General features: G+C 22.1%; 1 protein-coding gene across 1 annotated transcript; it reads left to right on the forward strand.

Moving 5' to 3' along the window:
• The first annotated feature begins 3,618 nt into the window (after positions 1-3,618).
• Positions 3,619-19,103, forward strand: LOC114132176 (myosuppressin). Its single transcript, XM_027997566.2, has 3 exons — positions 3,619-3,781; positions 17,217-17,451; positions 18,376-19,103. Exons 2-3 carry the CDS (start codon positions 17,226-17,228, stop codon positions 18,474-18,476), a joined length of 327 nt encoding a protein of 108 aa, XP_027853367.1. The 5' UTR covers positions 3,619-3,781; positions 17,217-17,225; the 3' UTR covers positions 18,477-19,103.
• The last annotated feature ends 1,247 nt before the right edge of the window (positions 19,104-20,350 follow it).

Below are 20,350 nucleotides of genomic sequence, written 5' to 3' on the forward strand. Positions count from 1 at the left end.
GCGATTAAATTTCAAACAAATAAAAATTGAGCGAAGAAAATATAATTACTCCTATTGATTTGTTTGATTGTAATTATTATTATTATTTTTAACTTGAAGAGTTGAATAATAAGTACAAAAAAATAACAGTTATATTAATGTTATAATGAATTAGTTGTTTCATAAAAACTGAATATCTTAAATTTGTTTGTATAATTAATTGTTGAATAACGCCAAAAACCTTATGTAAGTATAAAGACAGTATAGTTCACATACACAACTTATGCCATGCTATTACACCTATAAATATTGTGTCATAATAATTACAACGCACTAAGATTTTCATAAATATATCTATTATTCATTACACTGCTATTATTATATCACAATATTATAGTATCATAAATTGTTATTGTAATTTCTATTGGCTAATATATACGTCAACTTGAGAATTTTAGTATAATACCACGGTAATTTTAATTTATAACCTGCCTAAGTGTAACTATATAGTACCTATATGCACATCGTACAACGCTATTTATTTTGTATCTTTAGGACAATGAATAGATAATTAAAGGATCGTATCAAATGATTATTGTTTACCACCACGGTAGTTTATAATTACAATTCTGGTACATTCTGTCAATTTTGACGATGTCATTACCTATGTAATAATTTATCAATCAAAACAACGACGCACGATATACTCAATGTTTATACGATTAGATTATAATATTATATTATATTAGGTACCTATGGTAATTTATGTTCCCCAAATTCATCATCTGGATTCTGTAATCCTATGTTATATGTATTTGGAACTTGATGAAAAACCGATTTTCGAAATGCATAAACATATACTCCTTAATTTACCATAATTAATACATTTCTATATACGTACTGTATATACCTATTTACTTTGGATTTAACATTTAAAAAAATTCTATACTAAAAGTATGTAGCTTTTACTTACATAATACTAACATAAAAAATAGTTAAAATATTAATTTATATTAATGTAGTTCAATAATTCGATTTAAATATGAATAATATGATTTATTTCAATGTTATTAAATTTAATAAATATATTTTATCGAAACAGTAATTAGGAATATTTAAAGTACCTATACGTTATTTTAACTATAACAATTTTCGTATAATATATTCATTACAATAATTACCTAACTTACATTATTTGATTAAATTAAAATAATTAGAATTAAATTATGAACCTATAATATTATATATCATTATTCTATAATACTACTATAATTATATCATATTTATTGTTTAATTGAAAATATTTCAAAATAATAAACTTAAATGTGTAAGTAATTTTATTTATTCATTTTGATTATTCTGCAAAAATTACAAAATTGTGATGTATGCGCCTAAATAAAAATAATAAGTAATACTAAAATACTAAGAGATGTCGAAGCAGATAAGCACATCTCAATGTAGTTGTAAGTTTAATTCAATTGAAAACTAGATGCATATCAGACTTTAAAGTTAAGAGAATTATAATCAATAAATAAATTCTGAATTTCTTAAAAATTGAGTAAAGAATTATTTTTAAACAAATTAATTATTATTTACTGTTATCATTATATTTTATATATATATTATAAGTGATAAATTGTTAAAAAAATTCTTATAATACTTATCCATATTTTATTTTAGATTCTCAGCGGCGAGATGAATGTATTGATTTTACAATAATGTTTTTTTGTGTCTATGCACATGATAAGTAGTCGATAAAATGTTTCAATTTTCACTTTGAGGGTGTTTTTGTATAGCAAGCTTGATCTAGTTTTTACTTAAGAGAATTAAAAAAATTAAAAAATTCTCAGTACTTTTTTCATAATCAAGAAAAACAAACAAAAAAAAAAAAAATAGAATTTTTACACAAATCAATATCATTATTAAAATAATTGTTTTTTAACCATAGTTACCAAAATTTAGACAATCTTCACTCACAATCGTTTTTCATAATATATTAATATACAATGAATTATCATTGAATTCAAATTCAACAAAATCCATTATAGTGATGTATTCAATAACGAGTTCTACTACACACCTATAATGTACGGTAAAGCAGTATCCACCTTTCTTAAAATTTATCATGACTTATATACAAACAATTTTTAAAATGTTTCTTAGCAATGCAATTTCACATTTAAAATTATTATAGGTAGATTTTTGTTTTATTATGTTCTACGAATAAGAAATAACCGTTAAGTAAAAAGTCTGTAATATAAAGTTTGTATAAATTGTATTTCTGGCAGTAATCGATTTTTTTCGCTGTTATTCTCATTGACGGATACCTTCCGGATACATTTTCACGTTACTATGGAGTTATTGTGTTACATATTTTATGACGTAATTAAACAGTCCTGGTTTCCTCAAGTATTGGACAATATTTCTCTTGTTTGAAAAATAAATTAAAATATTTTCATAAAAAATATCTTGTTATTATATTAGCATTAAATTTCTATTATTTTTATACTTATATACATATAAATATAGATATTTTCTCTTAAAAATAATTTCAATAGATATTTTTCTGTTCATATTATTTTAGTTGGATACTAAATACATTCATCTAATTTAAATATAATATTATACGTATGTGGTATGTCGTATATTTATGTATAGGTTATAAATATTTCTAAAAAACATGATATGTACATTTTTCAAAAGATTTTTTAAATAATTAATCACGTAAGATATAAACGACTAATAATATAAATAAAAAGTTGAGGAATTGTTTAAATAAGAATAAACAAATTGAATATATACTTGAGATATTTTATTTAATATGATTATACATTTAGCAGTTAATGAATAGGAAATATCTATCATAGGTATTATTATATTATTATTGTAGGTTATTATAATATCAAAATATTAAACTTGCGTGAAATTACGTAAACAATGATTTAGATTACTAAACTTCTGAATTCTAACTTAATTAAAGTGAATCAAGTAAAAATTAAAAATATATATTGATTTAAACTTCAAATAATAAATGTGTATACAAATGGTTTTGATTTTATAAACAAAAATCAAGTGATAATTGTCTCTAAAGTATTATGTTTGAAAAAGTTTTGCTTCTTAATCTATGGGAGCACAGTATTCAAAAGTTAAAAATATATTTTGCAATACTATAAGATCTTTTATTAAAATCTCTAAATTAATTTTGGTTTACTTTGTTTCTAATAACCGAAATTCTAAAAATGACATTAACTTAAAAGATACAAAGTTTTAGTCGTCGAGAAGACGGTAAAGTTATAACATTTATTACATATTAATTATTGAATGATTTGACAAAGACAATCTTCAAGTGTAAGGATTAAACCTGTCCAACATCGGCCTCGACCTCAAAAGACAAAAATGCATGTACATGATTTGAAATAATTTTAAATTTCCCAACATGGCGCAAGTTCTACATTTGTTATAGTTATATTATTAATAACATTTTTTCTTTAATTCGTCAAAATATACGTTTATGACAGTTAAATATTTTTCGTGCGTCATTATTTGTGAATTCATTGTGAGTGTAATAGCTTGTATTTTGTAGTCCTGCCGATTGGCCAGCCGGAAATATTTGGGGTATGCGCGTCCCAATAAAATAAGCGAACAAGCGCTCAACAAGTGCCGCGGAGTGTGCGTGAGTAGGTGTTAGTTCCGGAGCTATAAGAGACTGCATTCGGATATCCCGTCGTCTTTTACCATCGCGCACTTCGACTACTCGCGTTCGGTACAAGCTCGATCGTTGTTGATCAACACTAAACCAAAGGTAAGTGAACTTTTATTTTATACATACACATTAAATATTCATAAATAAATTTCTGTACGGTTCATATACATGAAATACTTAATAAATTTTTTTCTGTGTGTAAAAGATAATTAACTATGATATTTAATATTATTATTTCGCGTGTAGTATATCACTAAAAAAATAAAACTTTTTTGTTGATAGCAAAAATATTTTTTTTTATAAACATTTATACAAAATATTTTCGATTTCCATTAATTTTAAATTAATATAATTTAAGTGTTTATTTTTGAATAATATAAATTTTTACACACTTTTTGCGCTTTTGACAATTGATTTTAAATAGTTTAATTTAAAAATAAATCTAATAAAAATTCCTTCTTCTTCATGATGGGAAATTATAAAAATTCTAAGTGTAATAAGTCTAGTTCCTTCGTGACTATCGATAATACGTTTTCCATATAATTATACTATTCTATCATTGTTTATTAGTTTATTAAATTTGGAAAACTAATTTATAATATTATATCTTATTTATTATACATAATTCCATACTATTTATTCGTTACATTTATTCACATTTTATTGTAAATATTTTAAAACAATGTACTATAGTATGATTATTTAATAAAAAATAATTAGTAAATTTATTTTAGAATGTATATAGACGGATTAAAAATATTATAAGATTTATTAAATTTGAGTAATGTTAAATGTGATTGTTATTCTCAAAGTTCAAAGCTCAAAAAAATATACTTTTATTAATTTCTTAATATATACATAAATAAATTGTTATTGAAAAAATACAATTTAATAACTATTAATGTATAAATTAATTTTAATTAGTTATATTATTTTAATAATAATCAATAAATTTATAAACAACTGATGATCAAAAATGAATATGATAATACAAAATATTAAATTAAATTTCGTGATTTTATTATTATTTTTTTTCAATGAATTAATACAATAAAAGTTAACTCGAAAATAAATTACGTTCAGTAGCATATTGATTAAAAATATGTCATGCTTTTGAGACTTTAATGTTTAAATCCAAAATAGTATTTAATTTGCGTTAAATTTAAATTAAAGATTTGTGAATTTTGATATTTAGGTCGATAATAATAATGTGCTAGTTAAGTATTATAAAGTCTGATAGCTGTAAAACCCGCATGAGACAGGTGGCATAATATCATAACGTCATACGTATATAGCCATAAACCCGTGTAATTTACTATAAAACTAAACTTATAAACAACTAAACAAAATCGTTATATTATCATAATGTTCAAATTAAAAAAAAAAACATAGTTAGGTATATACAATATTTTTCTACTTATAGTAGTAATAATTAAAAATGAATGAAACAGTTCTCTTAAATTAGATAGTTTTTTTACCTTATACGATGTTATTTTGTGTGTACGAAATTTGAACGATAAAACGTCGCTTACTTTCTCTGAATCTTACGTCATTATTAGCCATGTCTATCCGAATTTTAATTCAAACTTCATTCAATGTTAAAGTTACACTTAAAAATTATTTCTAAGTAATATTTATATCCAGAATATCAAATTTATCGACAGTCATTAAACCCATTATAACAATATGTCTTTGAAGATTTCAATGGTTTAAGATAGTTGGCCTAGTTTCATATGTGTTTATGAAACAGCTCTAGTCAAGGGCGCCCGCAGGAAATATTTCTAGGGAAATAACTGGAAAGACGAAGGACGATGATTTGTTTATTATTCAAAGAATTTTATGTATGGATATATAGAATGAATGACCTTTACCTTTATCTTATTAACAAGAATGATGCGTGTCAAAAATGTGTTTTGTGTTTTCCCCAACTCTCTTAAAATCAGAACGCACGTTTTCATTTAGAATAAACTATTGCAGTATTGCATAAAATAATTTTAAAAAGATTTAATTAATTTATATAAAAATTATTTATATCTAATTATATTCAAAAGCTGCATATTAATATCAAATTTGATTGAAAACATTATTATAATGGTATATTGTATTAATTTTATGCATTTTCATTTTTTTCATTTGTACCTCTAAAACAATAATATAAGATATTAATTAAAGTTTAACAAAAGTTAGTGTATATTTCATACATTGTGTTAGAAATAATACATTTTATACATTTCAATTAAAAAGGCAGTTGTAACTAATACAAGCCACTAATACAGTAAAATGATTATTCAAGTATAGCTTTCATTAAAATATATAGATGATACTTATGCATTTCAATAGTTATTTGTTTAAATATATAGATAATTATAAAATACAGTATATGATAACAATCTTAAATTAGTTACGTAAATGATTTCGTAACAAATTTTTAGAATTCTCATTAAAATCTAAAAATTGATATTTAATATTATTTTTATGGTAATTATTAATTATTTATAACACAAAGAAATATTTCAATATATATTTTTGTTAAAAATAATCAAGCTAAATTAGTAATAATTTGCTTTGGAAAAAAAATTAAAAAGAGCAGCTCTATTCTTAATCCCATAAACATTATCAGAAAGATAAAATCATATATATTTGGGATTATATCATTTTATAGTTTGTTTAATATTATATAATTACGTTTTACCTCGAATATTTATATTCGTTTAATAATAGCTATGTCAATTACCGTTCAAAGAGTATTTAACATTTAACATAAATGTTTAATGTTTAATATAACCATGAACTTTTCGAAGTAGTATTCTGTTGTTTTCTAAAACGGTTGTCAGTGTCACTTACTAAAATTGACTATAAATAATAATAAAAAGATCGAAACACGTTCAACCATAAGAATTTAATAAAAATCTAGTTGACATATAAACGCAGTCAATGTCTGAAAAATAATCTAGTATCCAGCTTTTTAAAGTCAGTGTATATTTTTTGTGTATTATATTATTATATTTTAGAAAATAGTAGGACTTTTATCAGATTTTACGAAAATCTATCTTTACAAAAATATTGATTAAAATTGTTTTTGATATTTTATTCATTTATTACTCAATTGTCAACACAATATTATAATAAATGGTATATATTATGTACCTACCTACAAAATATTGAAAATAGATTAAAAATCTCAATACAATAAGAAAATATAGTGTTTATTGTAAATGAATGTATATTTTGTTTAAAAATTAGAGATTCAAATAAAATGTGAATTTATAATTGTAATATAAATTACCCTCAAAGTAATAATAAAAAATCATAAATATATATTATTCATAGTTATGTACTACATAATAATGATTTCATATTACATAATCGTTAAGATGTTTAACTAAATAATATAGCTATAAAAATAAATAAATAGTAAAATTACAATAGTTCAATAGATATAGGTGATTAAAATTAAATTAACTAAAATATAAATGAAGTAACAGATTAAAAAAAAAAATATTTTTATATTTTAATCCACTCAAAAATTTTTAATCGATGTCATACAATTGTAATAAAAACTAGTTGAACTTTTTAAAACTAAATATCGACACATGATTTACATTGGAACTAAACTATTAAGTTTACACTTTAAATATTTCAAACACATTACTAAACTTCAAAAGTATTACATTAAACTTAAAGAAACATCATGTTGGGTGCGTAGTTAAAGTTTAAAAGTGTTCTTATTTTCCCACTTCATAGCTACATAAACGTTATACTGATTACTTTTCAAAAGTATTGCAATATATGATGGTCGATTTTGCATGTTTTAAACGAAAAATGTATTCATCATATTGAACATATCGTTGTAGGTATAATAGGTATATATTGTACATAAAAAATAATAGTAAATTTAAAAATATGTAAAATAAGTTGTTCTTTATTGGTATTTTGAAAGTGTTAAGTTATAATACGTACCTACTATATACAATATACTTAAATATTTCTATTTTAAAACTCTCTAAATGCACAAAAACTAAAATACAGTTTTTATTAGTTTTCCACTATGAAAATATCAAATTATAAAATATCTAGCTTTTATTACTTGTAATTGCCAAATAACAGACTGTATTTATATTTTTAAATTCACATAAATTTGTAATGTAGAAAATAGACTCAATACTACATTTTTTTTTTTTTTGTTATTATAAAATTCCAAATTTACTTTTTATGTGTAAATAAACATTCGTCTACACGAGATTATAATAGGCCACTACAAATACGTTTTTAAGCTATATGAAGTAATCATTTGTCGGTTCTGTCAAAACTAAGTCATACAATACATGACAATTGACGATTGACAAGTAAATAGGTACAATACATACACTTTAACATATTGTTTGTCGATATGACAATATTAAATAAAGACATTATTTTTATACGTATATGTTATGGTTTGTTACATTATATTATACTAAGTATCAGTCACCATCAATCAGTTAATAGTATAAGTAGTATTATTAGTAGTAAATAAATAGACATTTTTCCATTTCAATAATGTCAAATTAAATATAATTAGTAAATTAGGTGGTGAAATATTGATTAGTAGTTAGTTTTAAATAAATTTGCTTATAAAAAACAGATAAAATAATATTAACAACAGAAATCTAAGATGGCTTGTAAATCATAGTGTGTATTTTTTAGATCTATAAATAATATATGTATGTAAAATATAACTTTAAAAAATTGAAAAATATAAAGGTTCTTATTTTATGCTTAGAGCCAGTAGCCAAAGTTCATTTCAAATTATGTTGCGAAATCATCATTTTTCCTCTTGTTCATTGTTATTCATAATATATGCACCTATGATTAATAATATAATATTAGTACTCGCTAAGTTTTCAATCATTATTAATTATTAATTATAATAATAAAGCTGTTACGTTTTAAAAATGTTTATATTAAGTATTCATTTATAATTACGAGTATTAATTCCCACGTTCGTTTTATAATTTGAACACGTGAGTTATCAATAGGTTAAAAATTAAAACCTTTAAGTTCATTCTACCGATCTTGTTAACGTCGAATTGTAGTTCGCTGTTGATTATTTTACTTAATTGTTTTATATTATTTTACATATTTATGGTATGTTATTTAGGTTTTGCGTATTTTATTCTTCTTATATGAAACATTTGAAATTATTGTTCAAGTATGGTCGTATGATTTTTAATTGATAACATGTAATTCATTATTTATTTTTCTAACACAATACGAGTATTCATATTGATTTGTTTTCATAAAAAATACAATGATTTTATTAAGCCTTTCAACTATAAATAATGTTTTTTCTCTAACCAATTTTAAATATAAATGAATAAAAAAAATTATAATTTGATGTATGTGATTGATTTTAATCATGAAGACCATGTTATGTTTGTAAAATTAAACAATGTTCTACGTTCCACATATTTTGCCTTTTAATTGTTGAACAAGTTAATCTATACAACATGTATATATTTCATCTCCCATTTTGCATAAAAAAAAAAAAAGAGAAAGACTTAATCCTTTGTAATCCCTAATCTCATCAAAAATTATAAAATATAAAATGCATCCAGAAAAATAACTCGATATGTTTTATGCAGTTTACAAAAAAAAATATATTATATTATAACATCTTTACCTATACAGAAAAAAATCAAATTTTATTCTTTTTTTATTATATACAATAAAAGTTTTAAAATGTGTTAAAGTTAGCCTTTACATAATTTAGTTTAAAAGATTTACCTATTTTTTTTTTTTTTGTTAGATTTATTTATAGGTACTTTTTGAATAACAAAACTTAAAACTTTTAAACTAAAATAGATTTTTATTTTGCTGTAACTTATCGTCATAAATATATAAATATATATATATATATAAATAGATAATTAATAGATAGATACATATACAATAAATAATAGTGCTCTACGCCTCTATATGTTTATTGGTTACATTAAATATTTTAACATTTAGGTAATACGGTCATTGGATAAATTACTATCATAAAATATTGGTAATTATTTGTTAATAATAGACTTTTTTTTATTTTTATTATTATTTTTTTTTTTTATGAATGAACATCGTTTTACTAGGTAATGGTAAATAACATATTGTACTAAACTGACTAGTGACTATGTAACATTTATTCTAGTACATAAAACCATTAAACAAAAATTCTATAATTTATTATCAACATTATTAGTTGTACGATAGATACATTATTATAGTTAGATTAATGTTTTATTTTATTTTATATCCTATTAAAACATTTAAAACCGTTATTTCACTTATTTTAGTAAACTACTAAAAGTAGTTTTTTTACTAAAACTTTAATTCCACGTCATCTAATTAAAATGTGTACAAATCACAAACTAAAAATACCTTTCAAGTGAGCCACTGGAGTACCTACCTACCTAGTTAGTGCTTTTGGATTAGTTTTTTTTTTTAAATAACATTTGTAAGCAGATCATATTTCTTAGTGAAAGCAATATTTCAATCAAAAGTTTTGTTTTTACTTTTTAGTCTGTACATTATATAAATTAATTATATTATAAAATACAAACTGTTTAAAAAAAATATTTTTAAATAGTTTCAAAATATATTATATCATACATGATACATATCAAAATTATACATAAAAATCTATCGAAATATTTTTTTTCAAATAAATCTAGGTATGCATTTCGATTACTAAAATGTCAGTACTTACATTAATTTTAATTTTTAAATATTTTCTTAATAGGTTTTGCATTAATATAATTTTATAAAATAATAAATCTTCATAAAATTCAGTTAATTAAATTTAATTCTGATGTTAGAAAATTTAATTTACAACAAATAATATATACTTATGTACAATATACATCATAGTCATTATACCTTAATTAAAGCTTTTATATCGGACATCTTAAATTCGCAAAAATTTTAATAATGAATATTGTTTAGTATCATATTTTATACATAATGACAATTTCTTTTATATTTATCGTTTAGTTGTTTAATAAATCACGTTATAAACATTTTAAATATCAATCAAGTTAATAATTGAAAAAATACATACTTATTTATGACATTCATGTGAAAAAAATTACGTGGCTTATTATAAATTTTAAATAAAATAGTAAAAATAATAAAAGAATTATAGTTATAATTGCATTATACTTTATATTTTAATAATTAAGTGGATAAATAAATAATTAATACATGAAATAATAATAATAATAAATATTACCTAAAAAATTTAAAAGGCAATACCTAAGTAGCTAAAAAACACGAACGTGCAATAAAAAATTTAACTATGATAATACTAATTTCCGACATCTGTTTAATGCTCACACTTTAAAATCAATTTTTAAAATGTTAGATTTGTATTTTTTTATCTTATAATATTCTAATGAAAAACTATTATTTTATTATCATTAACAATTAACTTATAGTGTGGCTTTTGAATTTTTTTTAGAATAAAAATGTATATTGTTAATATTTTGTAGTGCTTATGTTATTCTAATTAAAATGGTAAACTACATTGTATAATTTATTATTAAATAAAAAATAATCAGACAATTTGTTTAGCTTCAAGTGATAATTATAATTGTAACATGATGTATAGTGCTTATGTTTAATATTTTCAAAAGTTTTCTTTGATAAAAGCCATTCAATGAATCTGACACTCATTCCGTGTTCTTAAATTTCAATTACAATGTGTTGTTTTTTATTATCAAGTGTGTTTCTTCTTCAAGTATTAACTATATTAAATATTTAATTTCATGATTACAAATTTTCGAAGCACATTTATTTAAAAAAACGTACAACTTAATATTATATTGAATCCATGCTTTTTATTTTATTTTTTATTGCCTTTAATTTATTAAAATTATATACATTGTATTATTTTGTGTTAAAAAACTTTTAAAACATTATTATTAAGGGTAATACAGATGTTTTCATATAGAATCAAAATCACTAAGTATTAGGCTTTAAAATATAATTTAATTTTACAATTATTGGTGAATAATTTAACATAATATAAACAATTAATTTTATGCCCAACTATAGTTTATTATTAAAATATTGAATTTATATTAACATGTAGTTTTTGTTAACCATCAGCATAATTTATGGTAACGTTGTACTAATATTTCAAAACTAGTATTACATCCTTAACAAGTTAATTAATATTTAATTAAAATATATTAAGATATTAGTTAGATATAAGGAAATATAATGTATTTATGTATTAAATATATTATACCTATGTCCTATAGGTATATCGTTATTATAAATGGTTTTAAAAATGTACTATAAATTTCGAATAAAACAAAATGATATTTACTTTGATACTAATTATCTATAACAAAAATTTTATTTGATTGATTTTTATAAAAATGTTTTTCTTTTTACGTTTTCAAAGTTAAAAATTTTAGACGTTAAATGTATTCTATTTCAAGACTTTTAAATATGAAAATTATACACTTATAAGTTATAATACTATTTCAAATTTAAATTGCTTTAAAAAAAGTTGAAATCATGATTATAATAATATTATGGATACATATTAAGATGAGAAAGAAGATTTATTTTTAAAATTATTTTATGATCATACCTCTCAGAAAATAAAAATATACGCACGACTGTACTTGAACGATTTTGTTGCTATTCTGTCGTAACCGTACTTTCACGATCAATCATCTAACCAATTTTCAGCTGAAAGAAATTCCACCAACGTTCTTTACAATGTTATTTTTTTTATTATTTACATCAAAACGAACAGACAAATTTAAATTATTTCGGTCATAATACAAAATATAATATAATATTCACATATTAAAAAAATGTTTTAAATTTATTCATAAAAAAATCCCAGGAGTAAATAAATGTAACATACATATAGTTTTGTAATAGTATTTTTTTTATTATTGCAATAAAAATATTGTACTTATTTAAATAAGCAGTGAATAAAGCCAACCGGAAGAATATTTAAATGATAAATCATCTTGATTAAATAAATCACATATTAATATTTTATACATAATTATTATTTCAATTTCAAACAATTTCAATTGTAGAAAATTAAATTTTTTAAAACCAAATAAACTGAATAATATTCAATACGTTAATTGTACACTTTTATAAGTAATAATTTTGATATTGATAGTCTGAGAAAGTCTCATTAGTACTATTTCAAAAGAAAGTAGTATAGGCTGATGGCCAAATATTTAATTTCCTATTAATTTAGTAGTTGAACATTATTTAACAAAAAGTGATATTATCGAATCATGTAGTGTAGATTGTTAAGTTTATTGGTATTGCATAGTTAGAAAGTTGAACAATAATGTATATTGTATAGGTATAGATTGGATAATTGTTTTTCTTTTGTTATTTTTAAAACAATTGTAAAATCGAAATCATTGATTCGTCTTAAACTAAATACATATTGATATAATATTTTTAACTTTTTTTTTTAAGTTAAAAATTATTTGACTTTAAATTTTAAGTGAAACAAGAATATAATATTGGTTTGGCAATGAGTGTCTCATAAAATTATTAATATTAACTAGTATTACCTATTGTTTTCAGTGAACACTTCTTCATTTACAAAGAGTTCTAACAAAATATTATGTTACTGTCGATTTATAATATAATCTAGTTAGTTCTTTGAGAATAAAATATTTTAATTTCTTGAAATAGCTTCTATACTTCTATAGGTATAAAGAATACTAATAAAGTGACAACTAGAAATATTTTGAAAATTTTTTATCATGTGCAGTTTTAACTAAATTATTATTTCTTTAAGAATATTTCACTATACATTATGTTATTGATTATTCTATACATTCAACAATTATTATTATTTATTTCAAACTATAGGATAACGATTGCATCTCTTCGAGCTTTTATAATAATATTATGTAAGTTGGTCATCATTATTATATTTTTTTATTTTTTTATTATTTGTGATTTAATCTTAAACACTTGATAAAACAGTTAATACTTTTCGTATAAAAGAATATCTTCGTTTTGTTTTTATTATTCAGTGAAATTTGTTGGAGTAATTTTAGTTTAGTATCTTAAACGTATTTAAATCTGTACGTGTCTTTTCGATCAAAATATTTTGACCACTCCAGATATTTTAAAGTAGTATTTTCTTTTATAATATTAAATATATATTTAATACCTACAGTACCCATTGTTCTTATAACTTTTGAATTTGTTTTAAAGATAGTTATCGTTATTAAGACTGTAACAGCAAATTATGTTTTATTCAGTTTTTATACCAGAATTAAAAATAATAACTGCTGAATAAATTATAATCTTTTAAATAAAATACACTTTACTATTATATTATATTACAAAAAGCACATGGTCACTATAGCAGCATATAGTCTAATTTTGAAAATAGCTAAATTAGACCTATAATATGAATTCCCGACCAATAAAACCGACCGCAAATTTAATCAAATACTATTACAAAGCATGAAGGAACCTATCGGGACTAGTGTGGGTTCTATCTATGAGAGAGACTATAAAAACTCGTAAAGTAATGAGGGTGAAAATCCAAATTGTATGAATAGGTATCTATATTTCTTTATATATAATTTTGTGGTTTTACTAATTTACTAGAAATACAATTAATTAAAAAATATTAAAATAATAATATTTAAAATATCATCAATAATAATATTAAAGATAAAATTTCAGCTATATAATTTTTTTTGATTTATTATTATTTAAACAATTTTAAGCCCCCATATTTTTAACTCCCGTCAGTTATTATTAAGTTCTGAGTTTTTGATATCCTAAAATTTTCAATCATTCACATAAAGCTTATAGGGATAATAGAATATAATATAATAACATTTTTCGCTAATCTTAGATAGAATTGATAGAACACACTATACAAAATTAATTTTACAACAAAATATATTTTGTAGTAATTGTGACATCTTTAATATTTAATCAGTGCTATTAGGAAAAAAATAACAAATTATTCTCAAAACTTAATTTTATACATTTGAAATATTCTGTATAAATAACAATTTAAAAGTACTTATTAATATATTTTATTTTTTGGATTAAATCTAACCGTATTATATCTAAATGTTATCGTATAACAACAATAACTAACTTAACCACATTATCACAATATGCAAAGATTAATTGGATAATATGTACATTATATAAAATATAATAATTATTGAATAAAAACTAAATCATTTTAGACTATTTTTCTAATACTAAAAGAAAATGTTTATGATTATAATCAAAAAGTGTTAGATATATTTTTAGTATAAAAACTTAAAAATATTTTATTTTTATAGACTTTTAGCACATTATAAAAACATCATCTAAAGTGATAATTTAATATGGTAATAAATTATTAGAAAATAAATCATATAGATAATTTAAATGAATAAAATCGTATTATTTCTGATATTTTTCAAGATAATTTTAACTTTACTATAACAATATAATATGTTTTTATGCCCGAGGATATACACAAGTATCGTGATTATTCAAAACCAGCTAGTTTAAAACAATCAAATTAATCGTTATAAATTCTCAGTAAGAAAAAAATTTGTTATTTTATCATAGATCTCATAGATTTATTAATTATTTTAAATTATATTTAAATATTTGACAAATTTGTTTAACATCAAAATAAGTACATTTTCTTCCATATAGTTGTAATTTTTTTCTCAAATACTATCTTTAAAAAAAAAATGTTTAATCAAAACTACAGTTTATCTAATTGTAACGGGATTTAAGGAATTATCAGTATAAAGAGCTTATGCGGGTACAGGATGTCAATATATCATATCGGTATATGTAGAGGTTGAATTTATACATGTCACCGCCATTGTCAGAACCCAGTAAATCAAACGTAAATGTTAAATCCTCTGGTGACAAAAAATAAATGTCTATTTGGGAATATTGTCACCAATTTTATCTTTCTCCTCATCAGGCCTTAGTATAATATATGAACTTTCTAAATTCACATTATCGAGTAGTAGGTATTTTAGTACACACTTTTACATTTACAATTTAAAACAATAATATCATATAATGATCATAATTGTATAAAATGAATATTTTGTAATTTATTAATCACTTATTAAAAACATTTTAAATTAATTTAAAAAAAAAAAAACATAATTTATCTCAATATAAACTATATTCACACGTCATTTCATCATTTAAAGTAAACAATTTAATTTGAATCTAATTATTCCATAGAGAAAGAAATTAAATTGTTCTTATACAGCTATCATGCTTATGGTTTTTTGTATACAATTATTTATTATTGAACTAAAATAAAATAATCTATTGTAATGACTTAGTAATTGACAAGGACAATTTGAAACCTATAATCCTACATTAAAGCACAACGAGCTTTTCAATTTAATTAAAGATTTAATCAAATAATAATAAAACCTAACAAATATAGTAGTTAAGTTATTTTTAAAAAATAATTATTTATTTTGACATGTGTCAAGAATAATAAATACTCAACTTATATTAAAGAAGTAAAGATATTAATTCCATGCGTGAGAGGACTGAGAACATTCAAATAAAAGATATAAGATTCAAATGTATAACCATAAAGTAAGATTATACTGAACACTCATATTATATTAAATGTAATACATTAAATATGGTTGTAAAAAAAAGAAAAGAAAATTATTTTATTGGTAAAAAATAATTCTTGACAGTTATTAAAATATGAAAATAAGCATTATGACAAGTGACAAATAATTATTATTATATCTAATAAATACAACTCAATAAATATCATATATCATAATAATCATAAACATATTATATATATAGGTACTATCATGTTTCAAAAAGTTTTGCTTTGTAATTTGTATTATTTTAAATAAATACGATTTAACAGTTTTATTAAACTCAATTTCATGTAAAACTCACTATTCAAAAAAAAATAATATTATTTTAACAATAATAGAGAGTTATCACTCCAGAACGCAAACATTTAAATGATTTTAAAATTATATACTGATCAGAATTAGGTAAAATTAAATAGTCCGAGAGACAATACATACATATTTATACAATAGTAAGTATACCATACATGGCTTATTCTCGTGCTGATGATAGATAGTAAAAATATAATCGATGTAAAATCTTCGTCGCCGAAATACCTGAATGGTTTGAGGAAAGTGATAGATGCAAAAGCGACTCGGATATGTGTATTACAAACAAAACGAGAGGAGAAAAATAAAATACTCATTATATACCCATCTATAATATTGGTTTAGTGAACGTCAAAAAACCTACAGTCGTGTACGAATAACGTAAACGACATTGTTATAATATATTCGTCTACAAAAACAAACAAAATATTATGCAAAGCATATAGTTTTATTTTAAAGGATCGTACTTCATATATCGATAAATTATACACTGCATGATCAATGATTTTATTTCACTTATCTTACCCAATGCAGTACAGAACTCGAATTTTTATAAACTTTATTATAATTGTTTTTCGTAGAAAGAAAAAATGTCTACGTACAGGACGATGCTGACTAGCGCACTTGTGCTACTAGTTGTGGCTAGCGTAAGCGAGTGCCGGATAAACAACCTACCCACGCGGTGTATGCCAGGGCTGCTGGAGGATGCGCCGCCAAAGGTGCGAGAAGCGTGTTTGACTTTGTCCACCATCCGTACACTTTCAAACGCCATCGAAACATTTATCCAAGATAAACAATATCCGGTGCCTATGCCTTGTGAGTAAACTTATAAAGCGTATATATCCAACACACTATGTATATATAATGATAATGTACTTCACTTTAAGTGCGTATAGAATATTACCATATTAAGTAGTAAAGTATATACCTACGTTAAAAAGAAAAAAAAGTTAAAAATTAATCGCTATAATTATTACATCAATCGAATAATTAACAACTATAAGACTAAAAACCAAATCGGAAATGCGCTTTTTTGGGGGTGTTTTTTAATGACTAGAAAGAAAATTTCCAGTAATGGAACTTCGTTGCACATTTTTTAATTTTATAATGTTAAAACTATAACGTAATGAGTTCGACATGCATAAATTAAAAACACCACCAACTATAAAAAAAACTATAAAAACAGCATTTTGTTTTTACTTTTCCTATATTATAAAAATCCATAATTTCATGTATTGCTTTACATAACTATTATGTATTATGACGTTACATTGTACATTTATATTTATTATTTCACTCTTCTAAAATAAACAATTCATGTATGATATATTTAATATTATCTAAGCGTTAATAATTGTAAACCTAAAGCGTGTGCGTCTTATATAGATATTATTATTATGTTGTAAGATACAACTTTATTTTCCTATTTGCATACAAAAAGAATTTATCTAATCTCTAAAAATATCCTAATAAAACGTACGATATTTCTACATATAATATAAATAATATATATATATATAAATAATTTTACACCAAAGGAACAACTTCTCTTAACAAATATCTTAGCAGCCAATTATTCGAAAATTGTAATTAAACTCTATTTAAATACAGATACAGAAAATTAACTAATCTATTGATAATAAGTATAGCTGAAAAATCATTTGTTTATTTTATATACATGTTATTATACATACTACGTACATTGTTAACAATAATACTCAGGTGATTTTTTTTTCACAGACACCAGAATGTCTGATGGATTGGTTGATACAGCTATGCAAAATGATAAGCGCCAAGATTTGGACCACGTATTCCTCAGATTCGGTCGCAGAAGACGTTAAATGCGACGTCTTTTTAAAATATGCTTAAGATAACTTCCTTCTTCTTCTCTTAGATCCTAAACAACTTTATTATATTTGTGTGTCATATATAATAAAAATATATAGTTATTGCAAATAAAAACGTAGACTACTATCTACACCATAAAAAAGAAAACTATACTTTAAGGTTAACATTTCATCATTTGTTTGTATTTATATTTTATTTATTACTCGCGTAAATTGTTTTGATTTACATAGCATACCCAGCAATGTAGAATTTTAGTACCTATATCAATAAGTTCAAAATTATTGTGAACACATTTTTTAAGACTTAATTTATTTTTATTTTTAATGTATTATTTGTTTACCTACCTCGTTAGGATTGAATATCTGCTCATGTTTACTTAAAATAACATACTAGTCTGCTGTATTTTATTTATTTGTTTATTTATTTTAGTAAGAAAACATCTTAAAATGTTATATATATATTATTATTCTATAATTAATAATATTAATAGGCCTTATTTGGTACACTATATAGATTGAATTACTGTTAACCATAATTATTATTACGATTATTATTATTATAAAACTATACAAATATATTTAAATATAAATATAAATAAATAAAATTACTTAAAAAAACTATACACAATTACTTTTTTTCTACATTATATTTTTCTCCATTCCATTATAGCATAAAATTGAAAATATTGAAAGTTTTACGCAAGCAAATACAAATCATCTTGTTTTCCTTCATAAAATACTGTTCATGACAGATGGAATGAACTATTATCTTATAGACAATCCTACAAAATAATTGATTTTGGATATGAATAAACTTCATTTATTTAGATGAATACATTCTTATGATTAAAACATATTATTTATGTTGTATTACTTTGTAAAATATTTTAGAAGGATCAGAACAAAAATCGTTTTAAGGTACGTAATTTACATTTAGGAGAACACGGTAATTACAAGTAATTATCAAATAATATAAAAATTTGGTATATAATATAGTATTAACAATATTTTAATAGAATAATTATGTGATCGGGTGATTATAAATGAAAATCCAAACTTGTAACACATGCCTATTAAAATGTTTCATAGGAGTATACTTTGTATGATTAAATTAATTATTAATTATCATTGATTTGCTTGGATAATCAAAAATGTTCTAAAACTTGTTATAAAAAACTACATCGGTTAAATATTATATTTCTGAAATTATATTTTCCTTGTCCAAGAAACGTATATCTATAACATACATATACCTATATACATAATATACACAATATGTAGGTGTATAGATAGAAATGTTAACTAGATATTATTTTTATCTCGCGACGATTATGGTTAGACAGGAGATGATGGCAAATGTGTTGCTAAAATTTTCAGATGGTTACTCATCCGAGAACTATATAGAAATTTACCTATAATAATATATATATATATAGATATATGTGTGCCTATATTATAGATATATTTATGCATTCTGAGCGTAGATTTGTTCAGAGATATACGTTGAAATTCTTTTCCAGTGAGTTAATGGTATAAATTAACAGCCCCTAAAAAAAATACTTAAAATCTCTTGTATAATTATCATTTCAATTGATATTTAACTATACAAGTAATATCAAAACTTATTTACAAGGAGATGGAGTATAATCCATCAATCGCCAACCGTCTACCGTCCTCATGTCCTGTCACTAGGTGCAGATTTAAAAGAGGACTGAAATAATAATAAAATGTATATGCGTATAGTATCTATTTTACCTATAATATTAAGTAGAATTCTATAGTATTGGATAAAAAAATAATTATTAAAATTACAATAGAATTATTTACTAAAATCAAATATAATACTATTGTACGCAGTTAGAAAATTA

Source organism: Aphis gossypii, chromosome 1, assembly GCF_020184175.1.
Source record: "Aphis gossypii isolate Hap1 chromosome 1, ASM2018417v2, whole genome shotgun sequence".
In the NCBI taxonomy this organism is placed as follows: domain Eukaryota; kingdom Metazoa; phylum Arthropoda; class Insecta; order Hemiptera; family Aphididae; genus Aphis; species Aphis gossypii.

Excerpts from the sequence above, each read along its gene's own strand:
- LOC114132176 (XM_027997566.2), top strand. The coding sequence starts at position 17,226 with ATGTCTACGTACAGGACGATGCTGACTAGCGCACTTGTGCTACTAGTT. Across the intron at positions 17,452-18,375 it reads ATATCCGGTGCCTATGCCTT|ACACCAGAATGTCTGATGGA; the intron begins GTGAGTAAACTT and ends TTTTTTTCACAG.